The following is a 27,778-nucleotide window of genomic DNA, read 5'->3' as shown; positions in this document are numbered from 1 at the left end:
TAAGATGGGTAAATACTACTTGAGGTTAAAGTGTACTAAAGAACATTCCTAACAAGTTTTGGTAAGAGAGTCAGATCAAAGAGAGAACAATGGCCTCTTTTGATCAATCGCTCTAACCACACGAACTATTTTATAGATATCCTTACTTTCTACAGTACACAAACTTCTGTTGTCGAATTAGATCTGCAGAAGTAAAAGATGCCATGAAAATATGAAGGTTAGAAAGGCACCTTTAATATAGTATTCCATGTATAAGGAGTAAAAGAAGCCAAACGAGTAGAGTGCAAAATGGTAACCAGAACCACGATATACCTAGCAATAGAATTCTGAAACCAGGCTTTCGATATTAAAGTGACAAAATAACTATGTGGGAGAATGTGAGCATATTGTCTCAGCAAAAAGTCATCTACTCTTCGACTCATCCACCAAGAAATAACTCTTAATACATTACTGCGATTGTTGTACAAGAAATACACAATTGCACCCTTCCTTCGAATGTAACAGCTACATCATTTTTGCTACTGTGAGAGCTATGGGTGATATTTCACAGCCAGAACTATGGACTTATGGCGAATCAAAGAGTGAACTCATTGAAATAAATACTCTATCTTTCTATGCTAACACTTCTACAACAAAATGGGCCTCAAACTGTTGTCAGATTCTTGCTGCAATCAAAGCCAGAATCATCTACATATGGTTGGTCACTACTAGTTATACGATAAATAAACGGGTAATGTCCCTATTAGTATCGTATGTCTTGACTATGAAGTAACTCAACCACAGCACCAACTACACCCTTTCCCTCGACCGAAATGTCAAAGCCGGGCTCTTCGATTTTCCTTTTTAAGATTTTATCCAGTTCCCCTCGAAGTTTCTGCAAAATTTGGTTGCACGAGGAAATAAGTTTATTTTTGAAAAAATAAAAAATGTACACCGCAAAGATGAAAATGTTGCCCAACCGAATGTCAAACCTTTATCAAATCTAACACACTTTTTGATGCAGAAAAATGAAGATAGCCTCCTAGCATTTCAATGCCCTCTCCACTTTTGCTTGGACTGAGATTACCCCCAAACATAAGGAGAGCATAATCTGATATGTTTGTTGAATCTCTGATATAAATGCTTGTAGTCTTGACTTTCTCACTGTAAACCAAGTATGGAAGAGGGAAAAGATGAACACCAGCATTAACAGATGCAGGGTGAATATCAACTTTTCCAACTTCTTTCGTGTAAAATGCAGTACGCTTTCCTCTTCTTTTACACTGCACAACATTTGGGTAGAGACCCGCACAAAGGATAGCGCATACCATCTCTAAATCGTTGCTATACTCATTGTATGCCTGCAAAATCAGATTACTATCTTTCAATCTTGCTAATGAATGGGTGCAGTACTGCTATATGGACTTAAATCAGGAGCTAAATCTTATTTGCTTCTTCCACATCATGATATATATGCTTTCTGTATTTGTGTTCCCACTCTCCCTCCCAAGGGCCACTCATATGAATAGTACCCCCTACGAATAATAAACATTTATGACAAGACATGGTTAAATTAGACTGAAACAGCATTAGAGCAGAGAGATCTTCAAGGAGAAGAAATTTGGAGACATCACCTTAGCTCCTCGTGATTTATCCACAAAACCGATATCTGACAGTAGGTCTACAAACTGATTTCTCATGTCTTCCAACATCTGCAACGTTACAGGAGACAAGAAATTTTCCCAACAGAATGCTCTTTCTTTTCTATAATGTTTAGCATCTTTCCATCCTTCAAATGCTTTAAGAAGTGCAATATGGTCACTGCATCAAAGAGAATAGTGTTTTCACATGAATAAAGAAATATTTCATTTCACAAAATGATGCCCTCTTGGAAGCCAGAGAGTCATATAAACCATTTTTTCGGGTTTAACCTGCAAGAATCACCAGCAAATGATCTTTTGGCAGCATCTGCTTCCTCTTTCCTGTTTATTGGAAGGACAAAAGGATCACGGTGCGCAAGAGCAGCAGCAATAGTCAGTGCAGGGTTTAGACATTGGAAGATGGACCCCATCAGAAGCATCTTTCCAATATTTGGGTCCACAGGTAGAGTGCAAAGATGGCGGCCTGTAAAGCAACATTCAAAGTAAACGCTCCCATCTGGAAAATACAGAGAAAGATAGATGCAGTATACAGCAGTATACAAACCAAGATGAGTAAGCTCTTCTGTATCATCCAGAGCTCCAATAGTTTTGAGAAGTTCAATGGCATTGTGGACAGAGAGAGGATCTGGAGGTTGAAGTGCCTTGGCCAGAAAGGATTCAATAGCGCCAAACTGCAAGCTCTTAATTTGGAGACAAAGCTCCTGTAATGGTGTTCGAAGAATCTCAGGTAGTTGATATTGAGGCATTGCATCATATATTAGTTTCGGATACAACCTATAACAAACTCCAGGTTGCACACGCCCTGCACGACCACGTCTCTGCAGAAAATAAAAAAATCACCAGTAAGGCAGAAAACTAAGCCAAATGAAATTGAAAGAATTGGGATGGCAATGTGCTCCAAAAATATCAATCTAATTTCATTTTGCACTTTTAATTACCTGATGTGCCGAGGCCTGTGAAATCCATGATGGTAATAAACAAGCTAGCTTGTTAAGAGCATCGTAACTAGTCTCTTTCGCCTTTCCACAGTCTATGACGTACACGACATCATCTATAGTTATACTGCTCTCAGCTATGTTGGTTGCAAGCACAATTTTCCTGCATGATCAGACAAAGATGTTAATTTGCAAAAAAAAATACTCTGACTGATTCATCATAAATTGGCTAATTTACATTGGCTGCCAGCCTACCGCAACCCGCCTTTATCCGAACTTGGGACCAGCATGGTGGAATTACTTGAGGTCCCATGGTGTATGGTATTTGTTGACGACATTGTGCTCATTGACTGCAAGGGTGTGAACCAAAAGCTTAAACTATGGAGGAGCACTCTAGAGTGTGAGGGTTTTCGATAAGTAGAAGTAAGAGTGAATATATGCTCGTATTCCAACAGAATCGAATAATAGATGAAGATATTACACAGAATCAAATGCGGATGATTGAAATGGAGAAGCGCTACCAGGGTGTGATAGGAGGATGCCTACAAAGTGAAAGATAAGTTCTAGAAAACAATTATAAACTTATATTACCAGCACTGTTATATGAGAATGAATGTTGAGCTGCTAAAGTCCAACATATCCACAAGATGAAATTCGCAGAGATACAAATGCTAAGATGGATGTGCGGTCATATAGGTTAGAAAAGATTAAAAATGACCACAATCGTCAGAAGGTGCATGAAGCACAATTGAAGATAAAATGAGAGGTCGCTTGAGATAGCTTGGCCATGTCCTATGTTGACCTCCACATGAACCGGGCAATAGGTGCAAAACCATGATAAGCGAAGGTGTTAAAAAGAAACGATGTAGATCTGAAACCGCATGATAGTTGTCTCGAAATGCCTACAATCTCTTGGAATCACTAGAGACTTAACGAAAGATTTGGCACAATGGAAGAAAAATATTTATAATAGGATATACCAATTAGTTGGGAATATGGTTTAGTGATTTTTTTTTTAGAAGTTATATTTTAGTTATGTTAATACGTATACTTTAGTTCCTATGTTTTATTGTAGTCTTTTAGCTCTATTAGAGGTTCTTATGCCAGTAGAAAATATAGAGAATTTCTAGTATTCTTCATTTAAATTCATTTTATATAATAATTAATATTAGCTTGAGATGAATTAATTAGGGAACGTGGTCAGTGAGGATTCATATAGCCGACCCAATTGTTTAGAACTGAGGCATAGTTATACTATGACTAATGAACTATTAGGTTAAACTATTATTCTTAGCAGCTCTTTAACTACAGCTGAAATATGAGTTCTTTGATTCAAATGAAGGAACGTGGTCAGTGAGGATTCATATAGCCGACCCTTTGGAAGTCCACCATCAGATTACAAGAAATAAAAGAAAAAGTAATGCTACACCCGAAATATTGAATGCTTGAGTAATGGTACTATTGCTAAAAGGTAGTTTTAGCTAAAAGATTAAAGTACGCGAATTCTTGGACATCCACCTTTGCTCAACAAAGAACGCACCTCATGTTAGCAGATGGGCGATCAAATATTTCTCGCTGATTTATTGTTGCCATTGAACCATGAAGAGGGAGGATCAAAAACTTCCTGGTGTCTCCAAGAAAGTTGTTAGCCTTAATTTTATCAAGCAGCTTAGAAATGTCATCCCAACCAGTCAGGAACACAAGAATTGCACCTTCACCTTCACGACGACAAATATACTCAATCGTTGCTTCCACCTACTCAACGATAAAAGGAATAAAAAATTTCAAAGTTAGGAAACACGAAAACCTGTGCAACCAATGCAACAAATGTGGCTTCGATAAGACCCCACGGTCAATAAGGAGCTATAAATCAAAATGATCTGCCTGAACAAAACTCCTTTCATCTGTGAACATGTAAAGTACGTACAAGACCCAAATCAAGCAGTGAACCAGACCATGCTTCAAGAGATTGCCTTGTAGTCATGCTGTAGCCTTTAAAATGGTAACCAATGTCCACATCCTACAAAACAGACATCTTCAATAAGCGCCTACTTGGTAAAAGAATAAACATATCATGTAAAGGAGTAATTGTCGTTTTCAAATTGCAGTTACAATAAATAACTCACTAACTAGTCACACATTTCGCTTGAAACGATCAGATAACTAAAGGATGAAGAACATACAAGTTCTGACACAACACAATTTTCACAGTACAGAGTCAAATGAATGGCTCAAACCTAATTAATTTGTTCTTAGAATTGGCTACTCAGTTCGAGAAAATAGATGCCCTCCCAAAACCTGAACCTTCTAATTTAAAAGGGTCAGTCAAGCATAATGCTGGCAACAATTCTCCCCTCAATGTGAACCACCTGACACACAGCCTCACATCCCCCAAACAGCAATTTTCTATTAGGAGGGCAATCTTTATAGAAATTAAGTTCAATAAAAGCAGCTTCTAACTGGCTAAGAGATACCAGCATTTTACTCAAGTTACGAGGCTATTCAAGGCATCCATAGGAGAGGAAGCTCTAATGATTGACTCGAATTCATATCTTGCATCAAAATAAAATGTTTCCTACCATTAAGGAGGTAAAGCATACAAGGAAACACAATCTGTGTTAGTCATTCACCATTTCATCAAGACAATAAATATCTCTTCAGTTCATTTACTTATCCTTGTCAAAATTTTAACCTTCTGAAATGCAAGCAATAGCACCTGCTTTTAAAAGTGAAATTACATGGCAAATTCTTATATTTGCTCCTCGGTTGACGAATAAGATGACCACGTATGAAATAATATAGCAAGTATGCAACAGTTCATTTCTCTCTCATTCACTCTCAAGTCTCCCCCAGACAGGACAAAGTTCAGCAAATCTGGCTAGATAAGCATGTTTTAGAGCAATGAAGGTTTGATAAGCAGATCGACCTATAGATACTAAATGCTTGTATGTCACAATTTACAAATATTACGCAACTGCAAAGATAAAGATTTCTCAAGCATTAATATAGCAAAAACAAGCTGAATTAAATCAATTTTAACTCAACAGGCAAGTCCATTTTCAACTGCATTAATTATAACAGCAAGAACAAGCTGAATTAAATCAATTTTAACTCAACAGGAAATAATTCATCAACATGCAATAATTCAAGGCAGAAACCATGCCTCGAAAAGCTCAGTCAGAGGATCTCTTTTAGAATCTTGTTGCCTCTGCCTTCTCCTTGAGCTTCCCTGGAAACTGTCTGCTTCGGATTTTATAAGGTAACGAGTCTTCTCTAACACGTCTTCAAGAAACAGCTCTGCCACTGGATATGTCAAGCCCTGGAAAAATAAACCTAAAAAAATTAGATGCACAACATCATATTTGAACTTGTCTAATAACATGGAGATACACAAGCTTCCACAATACCGGTATATGAATTTTGGGTGCATTTCTGAAGTATTTGGAGAACAACTCAGCGTTAATAGTAGCACTCATCAGAATGAGACGCAAATCAGGTCGTCGAGGAAGGAGGTCACGTAAAATTATTAAGAGAAAGTCTTCATTCATGCCTCTTTCATGGATTTCATCAACAAGCAGATGGCTAACACCAGTCAAATCAGGGTCCTGAACCTACATTGAAAAGGAACGGAACGAAAAAATCATCTTTCGTTCAAATAGATGTAAAAACTTTCATTTGTAGTTTCGTACTAATCCAAGATAACTACTAGATAATTTTATAATCTCACTGGGTTGTTGTTGTTGTAGTATCACACCCATCTTAAGCAAACAATATATTAAGTTTTTTTTATGAAGTAGATTCATTGAAGGCATCAAAAAGATGCGAAATAACAGAAGTTACAAAAGTGATTCTGTTAGCTCCAATACATGAGAATTAGACTAGGGCTAGGGAGCACACAAAATCCAAAAAGATGATCAGTGCTATTTACAGAAGAGAGTTTACACCAGCTAAACAGACTCATAGACATCTAGACTTTAAGGAGTGATTTGAAGTTGAGATACCATCAAAGCATCTAAGGTTCCTCTCTGTCCAGATATATTAAGACAATACATTAAGTTTCCTTCATCTTCCATTGTTGAGCTTATATCGGAGAACATAGAAGCCGTGTTAATTGACTCTCTGAATACACAGCAGCTTAGTGCTAAAGATGTGAAGAGACAAAAAAATAATATGTATATGAAGCATTGCAAGTAGCAATCTGCCCTGTGCTATTTCAATTAAACAAGAATTACAAAAGTCTTGGCAGAAAAGAGTTGCAGAGCATAATACCAGCTGCCGCAGTAACACTCCTGTTGTGCAGAATAGCAACCGCGTTTGAGCAGAGCGCTTTGACTCCAGTCGGATCTGGTAACCAACAGTATCAGCAAGATTCTCTCCTCTTTCAGAGCATATTCTAGCTGCAACTGATATGGCAGATATACGGCGAGGCTGAGCGCATATAATGTTACAGTCAGCACCACGGAGGGATGATATCTCCTCTTCTAGAATGAATTGAGGGAGCTGAGTGGTTTTGCCACAACCAGTTTCTCCAGAAACTACCAAAACCTGTATTGACCACATAGTGAGTATACTCTCCCTGGAAAAGCCCTAATATGCTAGTAATGCGTTTCAAAAGCATGGAAGCACCAGAAAGACCAGGAAATTGAATTAGAATCCAACGATAAGAAAGATTATTGCAAACATGCCAATTGACCTGCAAACAGAGATTCCTAACAATGAATGCTTTTCTAGCATGGGAAAAGTTTTCGGCAAAATTTCAAAGTGACCCCGAGAAAATAAAACAAAGTGGAAAGTATGAAGCATAACGAACGGAAGAACATAAAACAATTATGCCGGAAGAGGTAGTCTTGACAGAGCTGCTTCTGGGACTCTTCCTTACCATTTTATGACAGATTCTCTCCAGTGTGGTTACAAATTCTAGCATTTGAAAACCACAAAAATCGCCATAGTTCTAGGTTAAACAAAATTCACACATCTCTGACCAAAATTGACAGATGGTTAGATCAGTTGGTTGTGCAGGGTTCCTCATACTAAACTTCGTGCACTTCAGGGGATGAAGCATTGGTATCCTAAATTGATTGCGTTAATTGATGGGGAGGACAAGATGGAGATTGAGTACCCATTCTGTGATATTATAACTAGAAAACTCACTGGCAATTAGAGTTGGCAATGTTAATATTGTTATTGATGCTTCTCTATGGCGGTTATAGTCTACAAATTAATTACCTTTTGTAATCCATTAAGCATTCAATAGTAAGAAAAATTGAGACATTAGACATTGCATACTCGGATTATTTTGGCAGGCTGCTTAATTCTATAAAGTAATAACGTTGCAGTTAGTGTTGATGTCTTTTTAATGGTGGTTACAGTATATAAATTTGTTCCCTTTATAATTCATTGATTGTGCAGTAACAAAAATAGGTGAGATGTTAGTATCATTGCATGCTCAGAACATTATTGCGAGTTGTTTAGTTCTGTATGAGTTGCACGACGAACTGCTTTTTATTACGGTGTGTGCACTTGAACATTGAAGGTTTAAAATCTCAAAAATCTTTTTGAGAAATGGTAAGAGTATTATTAAAAAATAGCACCATGGAGGTGCAGTAAAAGTATTTACACGTTACACAAAAGAAAATCCCTTCCTATTCTTAAAAGGATCCTATGTGACCACGCGATCGGTCGTTTTGAGCTTTAGCGTTCTGTTCGGTAGTTTGAGACTTTGAGTAGCTTCATATGATGTATTATGACTTGCAAGTATGGTCGGTTTTAGTTTTCGAGTGGTTCGGGATTGCTTTGGAAGAATGACTCTCGATTTGGAAGCTTTAAGTTGGAAGAGTTGACTTTTAAGTAAACGTACTCGGAATCGAGTTTTTATGGTTCCAATAGGTTCGTATGATGATGTTGGACTTGTACGTATGTTCGGATTCTATTTTGGAGGTTCCTAGAAGGATTCGGCACTATTTGTTGAAAGTTGGCAATTTGAAGAACTTAAGAGTTCATAAGTTTGACCAAGAGTTGACTTTGATGTTATTTGACTCCAATTGGTGTTCCAAGACTTTGGATAGGTCTAAATAGTTGAATTGAACTTGTGTGTAAAGTTTGAAAGTAATCCGAAGTGTGTAAGAGTGATTCGGACACTCTTTCGAAGGAATGAAGATTTAACAACTTAACTAAAATTCTATTCGGTTTGAGCCTCGGTTGTGATGTTCTCGGGGTGTTTTGAGCCTTTGGATAATGTATTTGTACTTGATGGTATGATTGGATGGGTCCCGAGGGACTCGGGTGTGTTTTGGATCATTGGTCGAGAGACTAGATAAGTTAAGGATTTAGAGTTTGACCACGGTCAATATCAGGTCAAGACGACTTCGTTTCGGTGTTTTGAGTGCGCGAGCAGGTTCGTAGTCTATTTTATGATAGAAATGCATATATGGTTTGCGTCCGGGAGAATCCGAATGAGAATTGGGTGCTAAAACGAAGTTTGCCGTTGCTGATTTTTCTGGTGTAAACAATTCCAAAAATACCGATTATGTCCCTGAAATTTGCAGACTTCCTTCAAAAATTCAAAACATCACATCTCCCTCATTTTAAGGCCAAATTGGGTGATTCAAAAGGCTATCTTGGGTGTAATCTCGCAAGGATTATGTTGGGCTTATCAAATGTGAATTCCGGGGTCACCTAGGATCTGATTCGAGCTGAAACAGCTGCCGCATTTTTTTTACTTGTTCCGAAATTTAGTCACATTTTCTCGCAAGGTTTTGGAGCTAGGATTTTGGGCAATTTAAGAGGGGATTTTCACAATTTGGACTAGGGTAAGTAATTTTTACTCTGATTTGTTTATATTTCATGATTCCAACCTTGAATTTAGCGATTGTTTGATGAAGCAAATTGAAGAAATTGCGGATTTTAGTAAAAACTTTTCCAAAACATAATTGTTGATTTGAGGGTTGATTTGAGGCCGGGTTTGGATGAAACACATATTTGGACTCGTATTGGAATGGGTGTTCGGAATTTGTGAGTTTTGTCGGGTTCCAGTGTGCAGGCCCGGGGTTGTTTTTATTAAAAATCGAAACTTTATTATTCGGAATCATTTTCTATGGCTTTTATTTATGATATTAAGTTATTTTGACTAGATTCGAGCCGTCCGGAGGTTGATTTAGGCGGGAAGGTTTCCTTAGGGTCGTTTGGTTGGGAAACAAATTATCCCATGATGAATTATCCCCCGAATTAGTTATCCCACCCTCCCATGGGGATTAAAAAAAACTACAATCCTGGGACAACTAATCCCGGGATTAGTTATACCACGATTTTATTCCAACCAAACGTGAGATAAATTCATCTCAAATTTAATCTCGGGATTAATTATCCCTTATCCCTCGTACCAAAGGAGCCCTTAGAGTGTTGATTTTGCTTATTTAAGGTAAGTGTATTACCTAGCTTTGTTGGGGGAATTTTTCCTACTAAATGATATTGTTTGCTACATGCGGGAGTGATGCATATACGAGGTGACAAGCATATAGGCATGTGCCTAGGGTTTCTATGCTCGAGAGGGGGAATTATATGCTTCTTTGTGCTTCGTTGAACTTGGTGATCCCTTGACTTATGCTTTATTTAATTCTATGACTAATAAACTCAATTATTTGTGTTAGAAATCATGCTAGAATATATGACATCTTAAAAGGATTCAAATGTGTTGTTTTTCGAGACGGTTTACATACTTGTATGATCGTAGCATCATGAACACTCATTTATACATGTTATTGTCATGTTACTTGAGCTTTTTTATCCGTAATAGGAGATTATGATTGGGGCCTTAGGGCTATGTTTGGCACGATGAGTATTTCCGTGCAGTTGATAAGATGTTGGCACGATGAGTATTGCCATGCAGTGTGAAATAAGACTGGTCGATTGGTTGTTACCATGTGAGAGGAATGGGAGTTAGAATCTTGTTATGATTACTCGCTCGTTAAACACTTACATGCCATCTACTTTGATTTCCATTAATGTTTTGTTGTTTTGTATATTACTTTCCCTTTTGTGTTCCTTATGTTGTTACCTCTGTGTGTTCCTATTTGGCAATGTTACTATTATATCTATGTTTCTACTTTGCCTGTTACCATTACTCCAATGCTTGTACTTGACTTACTTTTGCTACATGTCCTTTCGAATTCATACTTTTACTTGTTACTAGCCCAAACATGACACATGTCGCTATTTGTTACGTGATTTACTTATTAGATGTCTTGAATTATTACCTGCCTTCATTTACTACCTGCCTTCACTTGCTATATGCCCTTACTTGCCACATGCATCCACTTGTTACATGATTTCACTTATTACATACCTCTACTTGATGCATGTTTTTACTTGACGTACATCTTTCCCCGTTTCATGTTCTACACTTATTTGCTTAGCCGGATTGGGTTACTTTTGGATTGATTGTGTATTTGTGCTTTGTGGAAGCCTTGTCTTTAATCTTTATATGTGGGAGACTAACTCTTGGATATTGTGTTGCTCATCTTACTTTGTTGAGTTTGTATTTCCTAGTTGAATTTCGCGTGTTAGTTTTCTTGGCATTACGTTGTAAATTTCCCCGTGTTTGGTTGTTGTAGAATAGTTATGTATAAATTTATTATATATGGGATCGGGTTGCATGCCGCAATGATATTGATATTATATGTGGGATCGGGTTGCACGCCGCAACGGAGAAAAAATTATATATGGGATGGGGTTGCACACCGCAACGGAAAAGATGTATTATGGTTATTCTTGTCTATTTATTTTTGTTATCATATTGTGTTGTGAAACTAAAAAGTGGTGATATTCTGGGGGCCTCTGTCGGTTGTATTTTTGTTTCATCTATACGTGATTATTTCGTGTCTCTTTCTCGTATGCTCTCTCTGCTTATCATCTGCACAGGTAAAATATTGGGTGAGTATCTTTTAACTTAAAACCTCGCCATTATTTCACCAAAGTTAGTCAAGATACATACTGAGTACATGGAGTCGATTATACTCATACTACACTTCTGCACCTTGTGAGCAGATCTTGGAGTTGCGTAGCTGTGGAAGACGAAGCCTAGCATTGAAGACGTTCCCGCATTCGAGATTCAAGCTACCTTTTGTTCATGGTAGTTCAGAATTTTAGAATTTTAAATTATGTTTATGTAAACTGCAAACAAATATTGTATTTATTCTTCATACCAATTTGTAAATCTAAATCATAGTGGCTCATGACTTGTACTACCAATCCTTGGGAAGTTGTATAGAATTCAGTTATTATCATTCTTGTTGTTTTGATCGTTCACTTGGGTTATCTATTTCTATGTTAGGCTTAGCTAGCACTAGTTAGATGCCATCACGACTAAGTGGATTTTGGGTCGAAAACATATATGAGTTCTATTACAGCTTCAGCATCATTTACGTAATTTTGTTTACCTCAAGAGTGAAACAAAAGTAAACAGTTCATCTTGATCTTCTGATCTTCTGAATGGAGCTTTCTTTATCTTCATAATACCTAGAATTTCTCTCCCTCTAGACTGTCCCACCATATGCTAGCTGGGATAGTTTGCCACCATTTCCTTTGATTGGTTTCTTGCCTCTAATGTTCCACAAGTGGCTTACAGGTACGTCCTGGCGTGCTGCATTTTGGTCCCAGCATATAAAAGTTGCCATAGCTGATTCGTTACTTGACAGTGCAAATAACAGGTTGATGCTCTCTCAGGCTTGTCTCCACATTGATAACATTAAGAGCACAGCTGATTCCTCTTTTCTGGAGGTTGCCACGTGTTAAACAAACCTCTCGGGAAACCAACCAAGCAAAGAAAGCCGCTTTGTACAGTGCATTTGTTTTACAGATTTGCTTCCATGGCCACAAATTCCTTTGTTGCCCACCAGAATTCAAATGGGAGCTACATGACTTTACTATGAGGCTGCCCTTACTATCATTCTTCCAAATATCTTGTCATGTTTATTGTTCAGTCTTTGAAATGGCTCTAGTATACCCAAAAATTCAGAAAACCTTCCCATTTCCCAATCATTAAGAAGTCTTCTAAAATCAAAATTCCACCCTTCTTGTTCTCTGTTGGTTGCCAAACTTGACCCAGGAAGCAAGGTGAGTCTGTATAGGTCCGTTAATGAGTCTTTTAGGGGGGCATGGCCTATCCAATTGTCTTCCCAAAAAGCAATTTTCCTTCCATCTCCCACTGTAAACCCAAGATTACTTGCAAACTCATGCCATAACGATCTTATTTCCACACGCCCACTCCAGCTGAACTAGTTGTTGGCTTTGTATACAGCAGCCTTGAAGACCAAATTTCATGCTGATAATATTTTTCCACAATGATTGTTCTTATGATGGAAACCTCCATAGCCATATCATCATTAAGCTGCTGTTGTGGTGGCTCAGTTTCTTGATGCCAAGTTCTCCAAACTTCTTGTTGTCTGTTAGAGTATTCCATCTCACCAAATAAAAAGATCTTTTTTCTTTGTTGCCCCGCCACAGAAAATCTCTTCTCAATTTACCTAACCTCTTCTCCACTTTAACAGGAAGGGGAAAAAAGACATTATATATGTTGGGAGTGAATGTAGAACATTGTTAATCAATACTAATCTACCCCCCAAAGATAGATATGGCTTTTCCATCTAGCCAAGCTCGTCTCACTTCTCTCTACTACCTCCTGCAAGATTTCTTGAGATTTAGGTTTTGCTTTCAATGGTAACCCCAGGTAAGTAGTTGAAACCTCACAGCCCAGGACAGAAGATAAACCTTCAATATTTGTTACTTTTTTTACTGGAAAATGCTCTTTCACTAATTAACATGAAGATCAGACACTACTTCAAAAAAAGTGAAAATTAGTCTCAAGTGTTTGCTCTAATGTTTCTGTGAGAAGGCACGGGAGAAAATATGATATATATTGATATTGTGTGTAATGCAATACAAGAGGTGCTATTTATAGCTACTCTATACAAAGGGGATACTACTCTTATTCCAATGTGGGACAATTACATAGCTATCTCTAATACTCCCCCTCAAGCCGGAGCATACAAATCATATGTACCGAGCTTGTTACATATATAATCAATGCGAGGACCAGTGAGGGACTTGGTGAAAATATCTACAAGTTGATCATTCGATCTCACAAACTTCGTAGTAATATCTCCTGAAAGTATCTTTTCTTTGACGAAGTGACAATCAATCTCAATGTGTTTAGTTCTCTCATGAAACACCGGATTTGATGCAATATGAAGTGCAGCTTGATTATCGCACACAAGTTCCATCCGACTGATTTCACCAAATTTCAACTCCTTGAGCAATTGTTTGGTCCAGACTAGCTCACATGCTGCCATAACCATTGCTCGATATTCTGCTTCTGCACTAAACCGAGCAACTACATTCTGTTTCTTACTTTTCCAGGACACCAAATTTCCTCCTACTAAAACATAATATCCAGACGTAGAACGCCTATCAGAAGATGATCCTGCCCAATCAGCATCCGAGTACCCAACGATCTGCTCATGACCTCGATCCTCAAACAGTAATCCTTTGCCTGGAGCCGATTTTATATACCGGATAATGCGGACAACTGCATCCCAATGACTATCACAAGGAGAATTCATAAACTGACTTACAACACTCACAGGATAAGAAATGTCGGGTCTAGTCACTGTGAGATAATTTAATTTACCAACCAGCCGCCTATAGCTTGCAGGATCGCTAAGCGGCTCCCCCTGTCCAGGCAGAAGTTTAGAATTCAGATCCATCGGCGTGTCAACAGGTTTGCAACCTGTCATCCCTGTTTCCTCAAGAATGTCTAAAACATATTTCCTTTGAGAAATAACAATACCTGAGCTAGATTGAGCAACCTCAATACCTAGAAAGTACTTCAATCTGCCTAGATCCTTAGTTTGAAAGTGCTGGAAGAGATGTTGCTTCAGATTAGTAATACCATCCTGATCATTGCCCGTAATAACAATATCATCAACATAGACTACCAGAAAAATACATAGACTTGAAGCAGAGTTCCGATAAAACACAGAGTGATCAGCTTCACTACGAGTCATGCCAAACTCCTGGATAACCGTGCTGAACTTACCAAACCAGGCTCGAGGAGACTGCTTTAGACCATAAAGTGACCGACGCAAGCGACATACAAGGCCACGAGACTCCCCCTGAGCAACAAAACCAGGTGGTTGCTCCATATAAACTTCATCCTCAAGATCACTGTGAAGAAAGGCATTCCTAATGTCCAACGGATAGAGGGGCCAATGACGAATCGCAGCCATGGATAGAAAAAGGCGAACTGATGCCACTTTAGCCACTGGAGAGAAGGTATCACTGTAATCTAGCCCAAATATCTGAGTGTATCCTTTGGCAACAAGACGTGCCTTAAGTCGATCAATCTGGCCATCGGGACCAACTTTGACTGCATAAACCCAACGACAACCTACGGTAGATTTGCCTGAAGGAAGAGGAACAAGCTCCCATGTACCACTTGCATGTAAAGCAGACATCTCGTCACTCATAGCCTGTTGCCATCTTGGATGAGACAACGCTTCACCTGTAGACTTAGGGATGGAAACCGAGGACAATGAAGATATAAAAGCATAATGGGGAGATGACACACGATGATAAGTCAAACCAACATAATGCGGATTAGGGTTTAGTGTGGTCCGTATACCTTTCCGAAGTGCAATCGGTGTACTAGGAGCAGGATCCGCAGTAGGAGCCGTGTCAGGTGCAGGACGAGAACCAGATGGGCCTGATGTAGGGCGCGAACGACGATGATAAGTCAAGAGTGGTGTTCCCGTGGCTGGGGAACTAGGAGGGATAACACTGCACTCCTCAAAAGTTGGCATGGGTGAAACCTCAGTGGTCGAAGGTAGAGGAGGATTGATACTAAACTCCTCAAAAGTCGGTATAGATAAGACCTCAGATATGTCATGGTGGTCAGCAAAAGTGACGTCAGTTGTGAAGAAAGGTTTAGACTCAAAAAATGTGAGGTCAGCTGACATAAGGTACCTACGAAGATCAGGTGAATAACAATGATATCCCTTCTAAACACGAGAATAACCAAGGAAGACACACTTGAGAGCACGAGGAGCTAACTTATCTTTCCCCAGGGCTAAGTTATGAACAAAACATGTGCTCCCAAAAACCCGAGGTGGAAGAGGGTATAAGGCTGACTGGGGAAATAATATTGAATGTGGAATCTGATCCTTGATGGGAGATGAAGGCATCCTATTAATCAAATAACAAGCTGTGAGAATTGCATCGCCCCAAAAAAACGCAGCGGAGCACGAGACTCGATTAGAAGTGTGCGAACAATCTCAATAAGGTGCCTATTCTTTCTTTCTACAACCCCATTTTGCTGAGGGGTATAAGGACAAGATGTCTAATGAATAATTCCATGAGAAGACATAAACTGCTGAAACTGAGAAGATACATATTCTAAGGCATTATCACTGCAAAAAATGCGGATAGAGACACCAAATTGGTTTTTGATTTCAACACAAAAACTCTGGAATATAGAGAATAACTCAGAACGATCTTTCATTAAGAAAAGCCAAGTACATCTTGAATAATTATCAATAAAGCTAACAAAATAACGAAATCTTAAGGTTGAACTGACTCTACTAGGACCCCATATACCAGAATGAACCAAGGAGAAAACAGACTCTGCATGACTCTCAACACTACGCGTAAAGGAAGCTCGGGTATGTTTCCCAAGCTGACACGACTCACAATCTAATCTAGACAAACTGGATAAACTAGGCACCATCTTTTGAAGTTTGGATAAACTCGGATGTCCTAAACGTCTGTGGATTAGATCTGGAGGATCTGTAACTAGACATGTTGTGGAAGGACTGAGCGAGTTAAGGTAGTAAAGACCTTCTGATTCACGACCTGTACCAATTGTCCGTCTCGTACTGCGGTCCTGCATAATAAAAGAATCATCAATAAAATATATACCACAATTGAGGGCACGAGTCAAACGACTAACAGATGCAAGACTAAAAGGACAACCAGGAACATAAAGAACGGAATCTAGGGTGATAGAAGACAATGGGTTGGCTTGTCCAACTCCTTGTGCCTTAGTTTGACATACATTGGCTAAAGTAACAGTAGGAAGAGACTGTGAATATACATTATTCGACAAAAGTGATTTATTACCAGAGATGTGATCAGAAGCGCCTGAGTCCATGACCCATGGTCCAAGAGTACTAGACTGGGAAACACAAGCAAAAGAATTACCAGCAACAGGAGTATCAATCTGGGCAACTGAGGCTACTTGTGGAGATGTCTGCTTACTTGCTCGATACTGAAGGAGCTCATTATATTCTTCTTTAGATACAGAAAAGTCCTGGTTACCTGTAGTCTCGCTCTGAGCAACGTAGGCATTTTTAGGTGGACGGCCATTTAAGGAATAACACATTTCGCGAGTGTGTCCAAGTTTGTGACAATAAGAACACTTGGGTCTAGATCTCCCAAAACGACCGCCTCCTCGTCTATTCTCCATAGCTTGAGATGCCCGAACATCCACTGTCTGGGATGCAAGAACAGAGGAATCAAGTATCTGTGATGAAATCACTGGGTGACTTGGTGCTGCAGCAAGGCGAAGTAATCGAGAGAATAATTCATCAACTGTGGGGACAGTCGGACTCGCCAAAATCTGGTCTCGTACTGAATCAAGATCATGAGGAAGTCCAGCGAGTGTAAGAACTAGAAACATTTTCTGTCGCTGCTCTTGTTGTTTTGACACACTAGCAGAAACTGGCATCAATGTCTCAAATTCCTCCATGACTGCATGTACCTGACCCAAGTAAGTAGACATCTAATTCTTGCTTCTTTAAGTTTGTCATCCGTGATATAACATCATAGAAGCAAGATATGTCATTAGTGTATAAGGTACGAGCCTTTGCCCAAACCAAATAACATGTCTAGAATGGCCGAAACAAAGGCATCAACTTAGAATCAATAGAACGCCACAAGATGCTACATAATTGAGCATCAATTTTTGCCCAAAGCGCTATCGCCTTTTCATCTCCTTCGCTAGAATGTTTAATTAGATGTTGCATACCTTGACCTTTACACCACAACTCGACAGATGAAGCCCAAGCTAAGTAGTTTGAACCTCCCATTAAAGGTTCCGAGGTAATCATAACATTAGAGTTTCCAAAACTCATGCTTTTAGACCCAAAAACATCAATTCCCAAAGACATTTGTAAATTATTACCAAATAAGAGAGTAGAGTAAGGAACACTGAACCAGAATAGGAAACTACTGTAGCAGTTGGAAAGTTACTGTAGCAGCCGGAAAGTTACTGTAGCTGCCGGAAAATATTCAAAGTGGTCAGAATGAAATAAAAACAGTAGGGATAGGATCGGAATTACCAGAAGACCCAACTGTTCTGAAGGAACTTTTTCAAAAAATGGCCGGAAGTCTACTTTTGAAATCACTGTTCACGCCGGGAAAATATAAAAATGGTCGGAATTTGGTGCAACATGGATGGGTAGGCTCGGAATTGCAAGGGAAACAATCTGTCCTAAAGAGTCGTTGCCAAAAAATGGCCGGAAGATGGCCCACGCGACGTCGGAACTTCGCCAGAAAATTTTCTTGGGATAGCTACAGTACCGCCGGAGATTTTCACTAGGGTTTGGTCGCCGGCAGTGACTACTCTTGTGTTACTGTTGGATTTTTTTGCACAACACTCACGGAGACAAAGCAGACGCAAAATAACTTTGAAAGTCGCCGGAAAAAGGGTTCCGGTGACTGATTTCACTTCCCGGAATCGCTGGAATTTATGCGCAACGATAAATCTCTCACGATAGCTCTAGTACCATGTGAGAAGGCACGGGAGAAAATATGATATATATTGATATTGTGCATAATGCAATACAAGAGGTGCTATTTATAGCTACTCTATACAAAGGGGATACTACTCTTATCCCAATGTGGGACAATTACATAGCTATCTCTAACAGTTTCATCACAAAATACGAGAGTGTCATCTGTATAAAGGAGATGTGAAATTATTAAGCTGTTATTCCTTCTTTGGACACCCTGAAGCCTTTACTAAAGTCACTTTGCTTGGCAATCTTCAACGTATGGCTAAACCCTTCCATTGCTAGAATGAACAAAAAAGGAGGTATCGGATCACCTTGCCTCAATCCCTTTATGCAGGGAAAAAACCCGCAAGAGATACCATTCACTAAAACAGAGTATCTAACAATGCTAATGCAATAGAAAATTCAACTTCTCCATCTTCTGTTGCTATACATATGAAAATGATGTCCATTCTTCACATCCAACAAAGTCGAACACATTGTCCTCGTCATGTGCTCACCATACGCTGAAATTGAACGCACCACTAGGTGTTTCATATCCCCGTCCAAAATCCATGAGATTTAACATAACAGGCTACAATAAATTAAGAGAAGTCACATACGATAATTTACCCTGCCAATTTACGCAAATCAAATAGTAAGAGATTAATGTGTTCAAATCTGAAAATATGCTTGTTAACTAATCCAAGCAGATTTTCAGATTTGAACACATTAATCTCTTACTATTTGATTTGCGTAAATTGGCAGGGTAAACTGTCGTATGTGACTTCTCTTAATTTATTGTTCTGAGTGTGCCCCTTCCCCCCCCCCCAAAACCAAACTCTCTTTATTTCTATCTCTGAAGGCAGAATAGCTTATTGTGCCCGTTCTTTAACACTTCCGAATGGCTTTTAGAGAGAGAGACAACATACCCCAAAAGCGTCAAATCCTCATGAAAGAAATGTTTAATGATATTGAGAAAGAGAAATTACAAGCCCAACAACAACCAAAAAAAAAACCAGTGTAATCTCACAAGTGGTGTCTATGGAGGATAGTATGTACGCAAACCTCACCCCTACCTTGTGGAGGTAGAGAGGTTATTTCCGATAGACCCTCGGCTCTGGAAAAATTACAAGTCCAAGTTAGCAAATTAAAGCACAAAGCTCTATATCAATTGTTTATAACTCAAATCAATATGGTTTACTCCTCAAGGCTTAAGGCCTTTATTTAGCTAACCTGAAGGTCTTATAAAAATGATTGTGAGACAAAACATCCCACAAAAGATAAAGATAGACAAGTTGATGCATCATAGATGACACGTTATTGCATCAAATATGACAAGCTACTGCATCATAAATGACAACCTCCTTGTCAAAGCCATATGCTCTCGTCGAAGTAAAAGTCAGGAATATGAGACGCACCATCAAACTTGTGACAAAATGAGCCACTGTTTAAGAATCTATCGATGATCACAATTACAAAGTCATGCTTTCATTGAATCTTTGGCAATCCCAAAATGAAATCCATGTTCACTTCTTCCCAAAGAGCTTCATGATTTCCCACCCCATGGAATATCCTACCATTGTACCAAACAACCCCTGAGGCCTTTATATAGGTGGAGAAAAACATCCCATTGAAAGACAAAAATGACAAGCTACTACATCATAGATGACAAGCTACTGTATCATTCTTCCGAGGTTGGAAGAGGCTCACTTTTAAGTATCTCAACCTGCAACATAAGCTCAATCATCGTCATGCAACTTGGAATGAGTTTCTTCAAACCTTCCCGTTCTTCTCAAGCATAAATCTAGTATACAGAATTAGGTAGTTGATGCCTTAAGTCACCTGTCTACTTTGCTTTCTATCTTACAAGTAAAAGTTATTGTATTTGAAGTTGTGAAAGATCTATAGGAAGAAGATCATGAATTTGGTGAGATATGAGAGTCTAGGTCTTAGCATCCCTAAAAGCAATTCAGTCAACAAGAAACATATCTTTTTAAAGGTATCTAGTTATGTATGCCCGAAAGTTTTTTATGTCAAATATATTATTTGGAAAGCTCATAATGGAGGATCAGCTGGATACCTTGTAAGAGACAAGACCTTAGCTCTTACAAAAGGGATTGGCCCAAGATGGAACGAGATGTCATTCCACACATATAGAGGTGTTGTACTTACCATTTAGCAAAGATTGGAAATCAAAACATCGGTGTGTAAAAGTTATCCCTGAATTAACTAATATCCCAAACCAAATATAGGATAAAGTTAATCCAAAACTTTATCCCGGGATTATTATCCTTATCCCATGTACCAAACGACCCCTTAAGCCTTAATAGTAACCATTTTAATTTTAGTACGGTTGATATAAAAGCTTTGTGCTTTAACGTGTTTCTTTCAAAAGTGTTTATTTTTAAGAAGTAGGTGAATTATCCCCGGAAATAGCCAACCAAGGTGGCCTTTTTCCGGCTATCGTGTCATAGTGGTGTTCCTAACCTCGCCAATATTGGTACACCTCGACGTTCCGGCGTCAACCTGCAACATCCAACCTGATAATAATCCAACAATTTTGGTAAAAACCATGGTGAATCCATTCGAGCTGGGTGCCTCGTCACTGTTGTGAATTCTTGATTGCCCCAAAAAAATCATCCTCAAAGGGTCTATGTAGCCAATTTTTCTCTTCATAGGTGATTGTTAAGAGGTTTTCATGTGACCAAGTATGTCTTCTTTCTTCGAATTCAGTGTACCGAGCTATGTACAAACCAAAAATCTCATTGCAGGTTGTTTTCTCATAACTCCTCCATGGCCCCATTAATCTCTTGGAGACAAATTTGATTAATATCATATGTGTGCATTTGTCATATTATGAAAGAGCTTAGTATTTTTATCCTCCTATTTGAGCCAAAGACATCTAGACTTTGTCTCCACAAAATTTCCTCCATTCTGGAAATTCTTTCTAGTTCTCAACAACAACTTGTCATCATTGAGGCTTCTTTCTTCTGTGATAATATCAAGAGCTTGAATATTATTGAGGATATCAGACTTGTCGCATTCCATATTAACAAAGGAGATCTGGTTCCATTCTTACAACTTAGCTTTTAACATCTTCAGCTTTTTTACATCATACCCCCTAGAAGTGTAGCCCTTCCTGGATCATGCATGCATGGGAATGCTTTGAGCACCGAGCTACCATTTTAGAATAAAATCTGGTTTGTCATGTAAATAAAAAGGAGGCCCTCCAATTCTTGGTTGTACCTTCAAAACCCTTTTTCTCAAGCCATATGTTTCTGAACTAGAAGTAAGGAAAGTGGTCAGAGCGATCTTTAGGAAGAAGGGGTTGTTTAATGTTGGAGAAAGTGCCATCCCAGCGTGTACAAAATGAAAACGGTCTAATCTTGAAGCGGCAGTACTATTGCCCCTCTAGACCAATTTTTTTAGGAAGGTAAGTATTCTAGATCAAGTTAATTTGACACTAGACAAAGATGGGTCTACAAGCTAAGGATACTCAATAAAATTAGAATATTCTTTCATGGAATTAGTTAATGTGTAGAGGCGATCTGATGTTGTTGAGATCACCGCAAATAGCTCGAAATTTTCAAAGAGACCCATAGTGGCAACAAGTTCGAGCCCATACTGATTCCGTGTCCGTTCTATCGGCTAGTACATACGTCATAATTAGTGAACGAGTGCAAACTTCGCTGCTCAATAGTATGTAGTATTGTTCACAAAGCAAGTTTAGGAATGAGTCTAATGGAAATTTAGGTCTCTATTAGCTTGGAAGATAAGTCTTTCCTCGAAAAAGGGTGTGTGAAAAAAATCAAAAACAATAGAAGATTTCATCCACCAAGTGGGACAGGTGGGACCCTTTACCTCTCTCACTTTGTTAGCTGAATTACATCCACCCTCTCCCTTTTGGGGAATGGCTGCAACCACACCTGAAAGTGAACCGTTAGTGAAAACTTATTTTTTGTCTAATTAATAGGAATTTCTTGCTTGATAAGGGATTAGTTTAAGCTGGACCGAAAAGTAAGAGTTTGTAATTAAAATGGGGAGCTGAGGAGTCTCAAACTTTCTATCTGAAGCAAATGTCGGAAGTCCAAGATGGTGGTTTAGAACATCCAAGAGGACACGCGATTTGTAATTGAAATGGGGGGCTGAGGATTCTCAAACTTTCTATCTGAAGCAAATGTCGAAGTCCAAGATGGTGGTTTGGAACATCCAAGAGGACACCCGATCCACGTTCTCTTCACTTGGTAAAGAGGAGAGACAATCAGAAGAGTTAACATAACATAAGAAATGATAGCAAGAGTTAATGTAACATTGAAGCTAATAAGATTATAATTACTGATGGTTGCTCCTGTACATATAGGATATAATTATTCTTTTAGTTATATGAATACCAGCAGCTGAGTGGCCGAAACACAAAAGCAATTCACCAGAACTTTCTAATTGATCTATTGTTATAATTGCCTGCTCCAAGACTTACATTCTGATATTCTGGTTTTGGGTAGGTTGTCTACGTTACACCTATTGGGGTAAGGCCCTTCCCCCGACCCCGCGTGAATGCGGTATGCTTTGTGCACCGGGTTGCCCTTTATTCTGCTTTTACGTCAGATATTATTGTACTTTTCTGCTTCAAGACTTGCACTCTGATAATCTGCTTCAGTACTCCAACCTTGCACTACATTACTAAACAAAGTTCTCTTTGAGTAAAATTCAGTATCAAGAAGTTGCGAGTCATTATAAATTCTAACTATGATCCCAAAGCCATAGTAGTCATGTGATAAAACATACTCAAAAGATTGTAATTTGAATTACCAGGCAAATTGCTAGAAATCTTGTGCATTCAGGTGTAGGTCCTTGTATACCTGATTCCTTTACTTCCAACCTTCCATAACTAATATCTCCATGACTCAAAAGCTAAGCAGATAACGATGTGGCATATTTTGCTCTCCTAGTCCAGCCAAATTTTCTATCAACTTCAACACCCACACACACACATATATATAATAGGGAGAAAGCAAGTGATGACTACTAAGACAGACCAATGCATCCGGTCCATGCACACTCTAAAACCACTTAAGATGAATATTGTACATTTAAACGCGTAAGTGTTTCTAAATACACATGGCAAGATCTAGAGTTTAGTAGAGTTGTATGTGAAACCATCTGCAAATTAGACAATTCGGAAATAAAATGAGCTGAAACAGCATACTTTCATGCAGCAAAAGTAATTATTACTGATATTGCACCTGATTACTTGCAACAGCTTCCAAAAATTCATATTTTACTTTAAATGCTGGAAGTTCTTCCCTGAATGAGATCATTGCCTTGACTTTTTCACTTTCCTACAAGCAGAATGATCTAAAAACAGTCAACTTCTGCAACTAAAAAGTACCATAAAAATAAGATTGAGGACAAATAAACCAGAGAGAGAAAGGTGTACGGTGTACCCTTGTCTTTTCCTGTTTCTGTTTAAGTTCATTATTAAGTCTCTGCTTGGCAGTATCATTCTCTACAGTCAACTTAGGTCTTGCTGTTTCTAGAGCTTTGGATGATAATTTGGCAGAACTACCAGATGTTGAAGAGGAAGTCCCACCAGATACAGTATCTTGTGAACTACTCAATAGATTTCCGACTCTTTCCTCAATCTCCGTAGACATCCTTATCTGTGACATAGTTACAGAGTAATTATATTTTTTATTAGTGTGGTTACAGTTAACTTACAAGTTAACAAATACCAAAGAACACAAGCAACCCACCAATGATGATAAGTGAAAGAACATTCTCACCAGCTAACACCAAGATGCCAGTATTATACCTCTTTCTGTGTAGATCCATGACGCTCGTCAAGGTCAACACGATAGCTTGGCAATGGGACTTTGCTTGCAACAAGTGCCTTTCCTTTGTTATAAGCATGGCTTTCTTCCAGCAAATACAAAAGGCATGGAAAGAACAATTAGGTAAATGCTTTACTTCACTATGACATAAAATGGTGCTTTTAATGGTGAATCCACAAGGAAAACCAACTTTTTCTTAAAACCACAAAGGAGGCCAACTTATTTTTCAAATGAGCGGATGGAGCCAATTTATTTACCAGGTTTAGTTTCTTCTTCCATTAATTTAGACATAAACACACAGGAAATGTCATATATCACACATGTAAGTTCCCGCAATTACCATACATTGGAAAGTGTAAGTAACACGTCTGCTTTATTGAGAATGAAACTTTTTTTTGGAGAATGAACATGTCTGCTTTTCATCTTCTAAGTTTGAATTACTTATAAAAAAGTAAAAAACTTATTAATTTGAGTTAGAGTAGAGAATATGTATACATTACATAATTTAAAATAACAACTACACTTCAATCCTCAGTTAGTTGGTACCTGCCATATGCATCCTCACCATACATTTTGCTCAATATTCAATTACATAGATTCTCTAACAATAGAAATTCCGTACACTTTCTACTTGCATACAAATCTCTAATAAGATTACAAGACTCCTAGAGAATAATGGACCAAAAGTAAGCTACCAATATGTCTAAGCCTTAATCCAACTAATTGACATCACCTATGTAGATCTTTTCTTTCTGTCATTTTTAATAGCAATTAACAAGATCTTTTCTTTTTTCCATTATACGCTGTTTTCCACTAAGTTCGCATGGGTTCTGAGAAATTGTACGCCTTTTGAGATAACTTCCTTCCATGTAATTTTAAATGAATTAATAAACAAAATTAAATGGTTTACATCTTAAATAAATTGTGCAACTACTACATTCTCTGTACGTTTGCAACTTATCTGAAGATTAACAGGTCACAAATACAAAAGTCATATTTAAGTAAGTTCATTTCCTGTCTCACAACCATATCTAATATACGGGTAATGTAACAATTCCTTTTCTCAAATTCCACGATGCACTTTTCTCAAATCTTCTTTTTACGAGTTTACATATAAATAAGAAATAGAGAATGTATGCAATGTTCGCAATTCTCAGTTCGCAAAGTTTTAGGACATGCATGGAGGAGAGAGGTAAATTTGTTTTGACACAGTAGAAGCATGTTTTAAGAATTTTTTCTTTTTGTGTAAATTCTCATTTCTCTGCATTTAAAAAGCAAGATTACTCGCATCTTCAATTACATTTGGTCTTTGCAATCTATGTTTAATTATAAATGTAAGTTCATAATGATGGAAATGGCAGCACATGCTCAAACCAAAATAAATCAAAATCCTAGTAGTGATAACCGCAGTTTTTCCTCATGATCAAACCACTTACAAGTAAAGCTCTAATTGATACGCCATATCAGCCAACTTCTGCTGGTCATCCCTACTAAAATTCCGCCTTATTACCAATTCCTGCTCGCCTCCTCTCTTAAACTGCTCCATCTTCCCCCACCACTCATTTTCATTCATCACCTCCATCTACAACCAAAGTTCACACTGTTAACTTAGAACACGCCATCAATCACTCGAATGTTATTCACAATTGCATAAACATACACATCACGAGTTCATATAAACAGTCAAAATAAAGGGTATTTGTTCGTCTGCAGCCGTACATCTACATTTCTAACAAAAGCACAAACAATGAACCAAAAAGCAGATTATGTATTATACATAAGAAGCCTTCATTTCTGCAAAAAGGAAAAAATGTGTGTAAGCTTGGCACAGGAACAGTACCTGAGCGGCTTGTTGCCGAAGGCGTTCGGCACGCCAAACAGGGTCCCACCATCTCTGTTCACCACCGCGTCCTCCTCCTCCACGACCACCGCCACCGCGGCCTCCGCCGCCGCCGCCGCCGCCACGACGGCCGCCTCGGCTGTTCGGACGATAAGACATAGCGGATGATTTTAACCTAAAATGTGAGGGAACGTAACTCCTTGGGGCTGATGAAGAAAGGGAGTTGCGGAAGTGAAAATGGAGAAGGGCGGAGGAGTAGGGGTTCAGAAGGCGCATTGACATCAGCGCGTGTACCAACTGAGAGTGGGGGTTTTATTTCGTGAACCCCATATTAATGAATACACCACTCTAAAAAAATACTATAAATATTTAAACAATGTATTTTTTTAAAGTTAAAAAATAAAAATAGGAAAATGCCACCAAAAAAAATATTGATCCTTTTAGCTAGCTCAATAATGACGAAATCTTGGCCAACTAAGTCCATAGATATCTTATTGTGATTTCTCAGGAACTTCTGCTGGAATATCTTATAAAAATTATTGTTATTTTTTTGACCTAAAATAAAAATACTTCAACCAAAATTTATCAAGTATAACAAACTGAAAACTAATTCTTAAAAGAAATATTTTACAAAATATAATTTAATATATAGGGAACGGTCGTTTGTTTAAATATTTGGGGAAAGAGTTAATGACAATTTGTTTAGAATAGATTTTATCAAAATTTAAATATGTTTTCTATTAAAATTAGGACATAAACGATGATATCAAGCAAATTACGACATTACCAAACCTTAAGTTTCCATTTTCTCATAAAAGGAAATACTTTGTTTGGATTCTTTATGCTCATACCATGTGTGAGTCCTATATATAAGGATTAGTTACATAAAATTAATTGAATACCCCGATCCGAGATAATAGATACAAGCACACCATGAAGGCGAACAATCTCGCGAATGTAAATCCGAGCCAGCTGCTTTAAAGAGTAGTTAGTCATGACTGGAATAAAATGTGCATACTTGGTTCGTTTGTCCACAGTAACCCATAGTGCATCAAATTTCTTCAAGGTCCATGGAAGCCAACTACAAAATTCATTGTGATACGCTCCCACTTCCACTCCAGAATGTCAAGCCTCTATAGCAACCCACCAGGTCTCTGATGCTCGTACTTCAGTTTAAACACCGAGCAACGTACTCAACAATATCTTTCTTCATCCTCCGCAACCAATAGTGCTGCCTCAAAGCTTGATACATCTTCGCAGAACTCAGATGAATGGAATATCGCGAACTATGGGTCTCCTCAAGAATCAACGCATGAAACCCATACACATTTGGAACACAGATCCGACCCTGTATCCTCAATATCCCATCATCTTCAACAGTAACCTCCTTAGCATCACCGTGTTGCATCGTGTCCTTCGGGACAAGCAAATGGGGATCATCATACTGACACGCTTTGATGCGCTCAAACAAAGAAGACCTTGAAACCACACAAGAAAGAACCCGGCTAGGCTCCGAAATATCCATCCTCACAAGTCGATTGGCCAAAGCCTGAATATCTGATCTAACGGTTTCTCCCCAACTGGACTATCAACAAGACTCCACATGCTCTCGGCTTTCCTACACAAGGCAGCGGCTAGCACATTGGTCTTTTTCGAGCGATAAAGAATGGTAATATCATAGTCCTTTAGTAGCTTTAACCACCTCCTT

The 27,778-nt window shown here is 38.5% G+C and overlaps 1 protein-coding gene across 5 annotated transcripts; it reads right to left on the bottom strand.

Annotated features, from left to right (window-relative positions):
- Window positions 1-418: 418 nt before the first annotated feature.
- On the bottom strand, window positions 419-26,406 carry LOC107787244 (DExH-box ATP-dependent RNA helicase DExH1). Of its 5 annotated transcripts, none has more exons than XR_012695546.1 (16): window positions 26,071-26,401; window positions 25,667-25,812; window positions 24,212-24,311; window positions 23,844-24,059; window positions 23,643-23,738; window positions 6,845-7,120; window positions 5,983-6,186; window positions 5,739-5,894; window positions 4,503-4,595; window positions 4,116-4,330; window positions 2,579-2,738; window positions 2,185-2,458; window positions 1,911-2,103; window positions 1,614-1,800; window positions 972-1,514; window positions 419-874 (listed from the first exon to the last, which is right to left on the bottom strand). XR_012695546.1 is itself a non-coding variant. In XM_075222965.1 (16 exons), the coding sequence occupies exons 4-16, from the start codon at window positions 24,051-24,053 to the stop codon at window positions 743-745; spliced, it is 2,565 nt and encodes an 854-aa protein (XP_075079066.1). In that variant the 5' UTR covers window positions 24,054-24,059; window positions 24,212-24,315; window positions 25,667-25,812; window positions 26,071-26,406; the 3' UTR covers window positions 419-742. The 5 variants fall into 5 exon arrangements, 4 of the variants coding, with proteins under 4 accessions (XP_075079066.1, XP_016464273.2, XP_075079065.1 ...); XM_075222965.1 differs by having other exon boundaries at window positions 972-1,340; window positions 24,212-24,315; window positions 26,071-26,406; XM_016608787.2 differs by having other exon boundaries at window positions 972-1,340.
- Between the last annotated feature and the right edge of the window lie 1,372 nt (window positions 26,407-27,778).

The sequence above is a fragment of the Nicotiana tabacum genome, chromosome 10 (assembly GCF_000715075.1).
Source record: "Nicotiana tabacum cultivar K326 chromosome 10, ASM71507v2, whole genome shotgun sequence".
Classification (NCBI taxonomy): Eukaryota; Viridiplantae; Streptophyta; class Magnoliopsida; order Solanales; family Solanaceae; genus Nicotiana; species Nicotiana tabacum.
This window is presented reverse-complemented; position numbering and strand designations above follow the sequence as displayed.

Coding starts and splice junctions, on each gene's coding strand:
- LOC107787244 (XM_016608787.2), bottom strand. CDS start 26,352: ATGTCAATGCGCCTTCTGAACCCCTACTCCTCCGCCCTTCTCCATTTT. Junction 5,895..5,982: donor CACCCAAAATTCATATACCG/GTATTGTGGAAG, acceptor TTATTTTTCCAG/GGCTTGACATATCCAGTGGC. Junction 2,739..4,115: donor CGCCCATCTGCTAACATGAG/GTGCGTTCTTTG, acceptor CTGATCATGCAG/GAAAATTGTGCTTGCAACCA.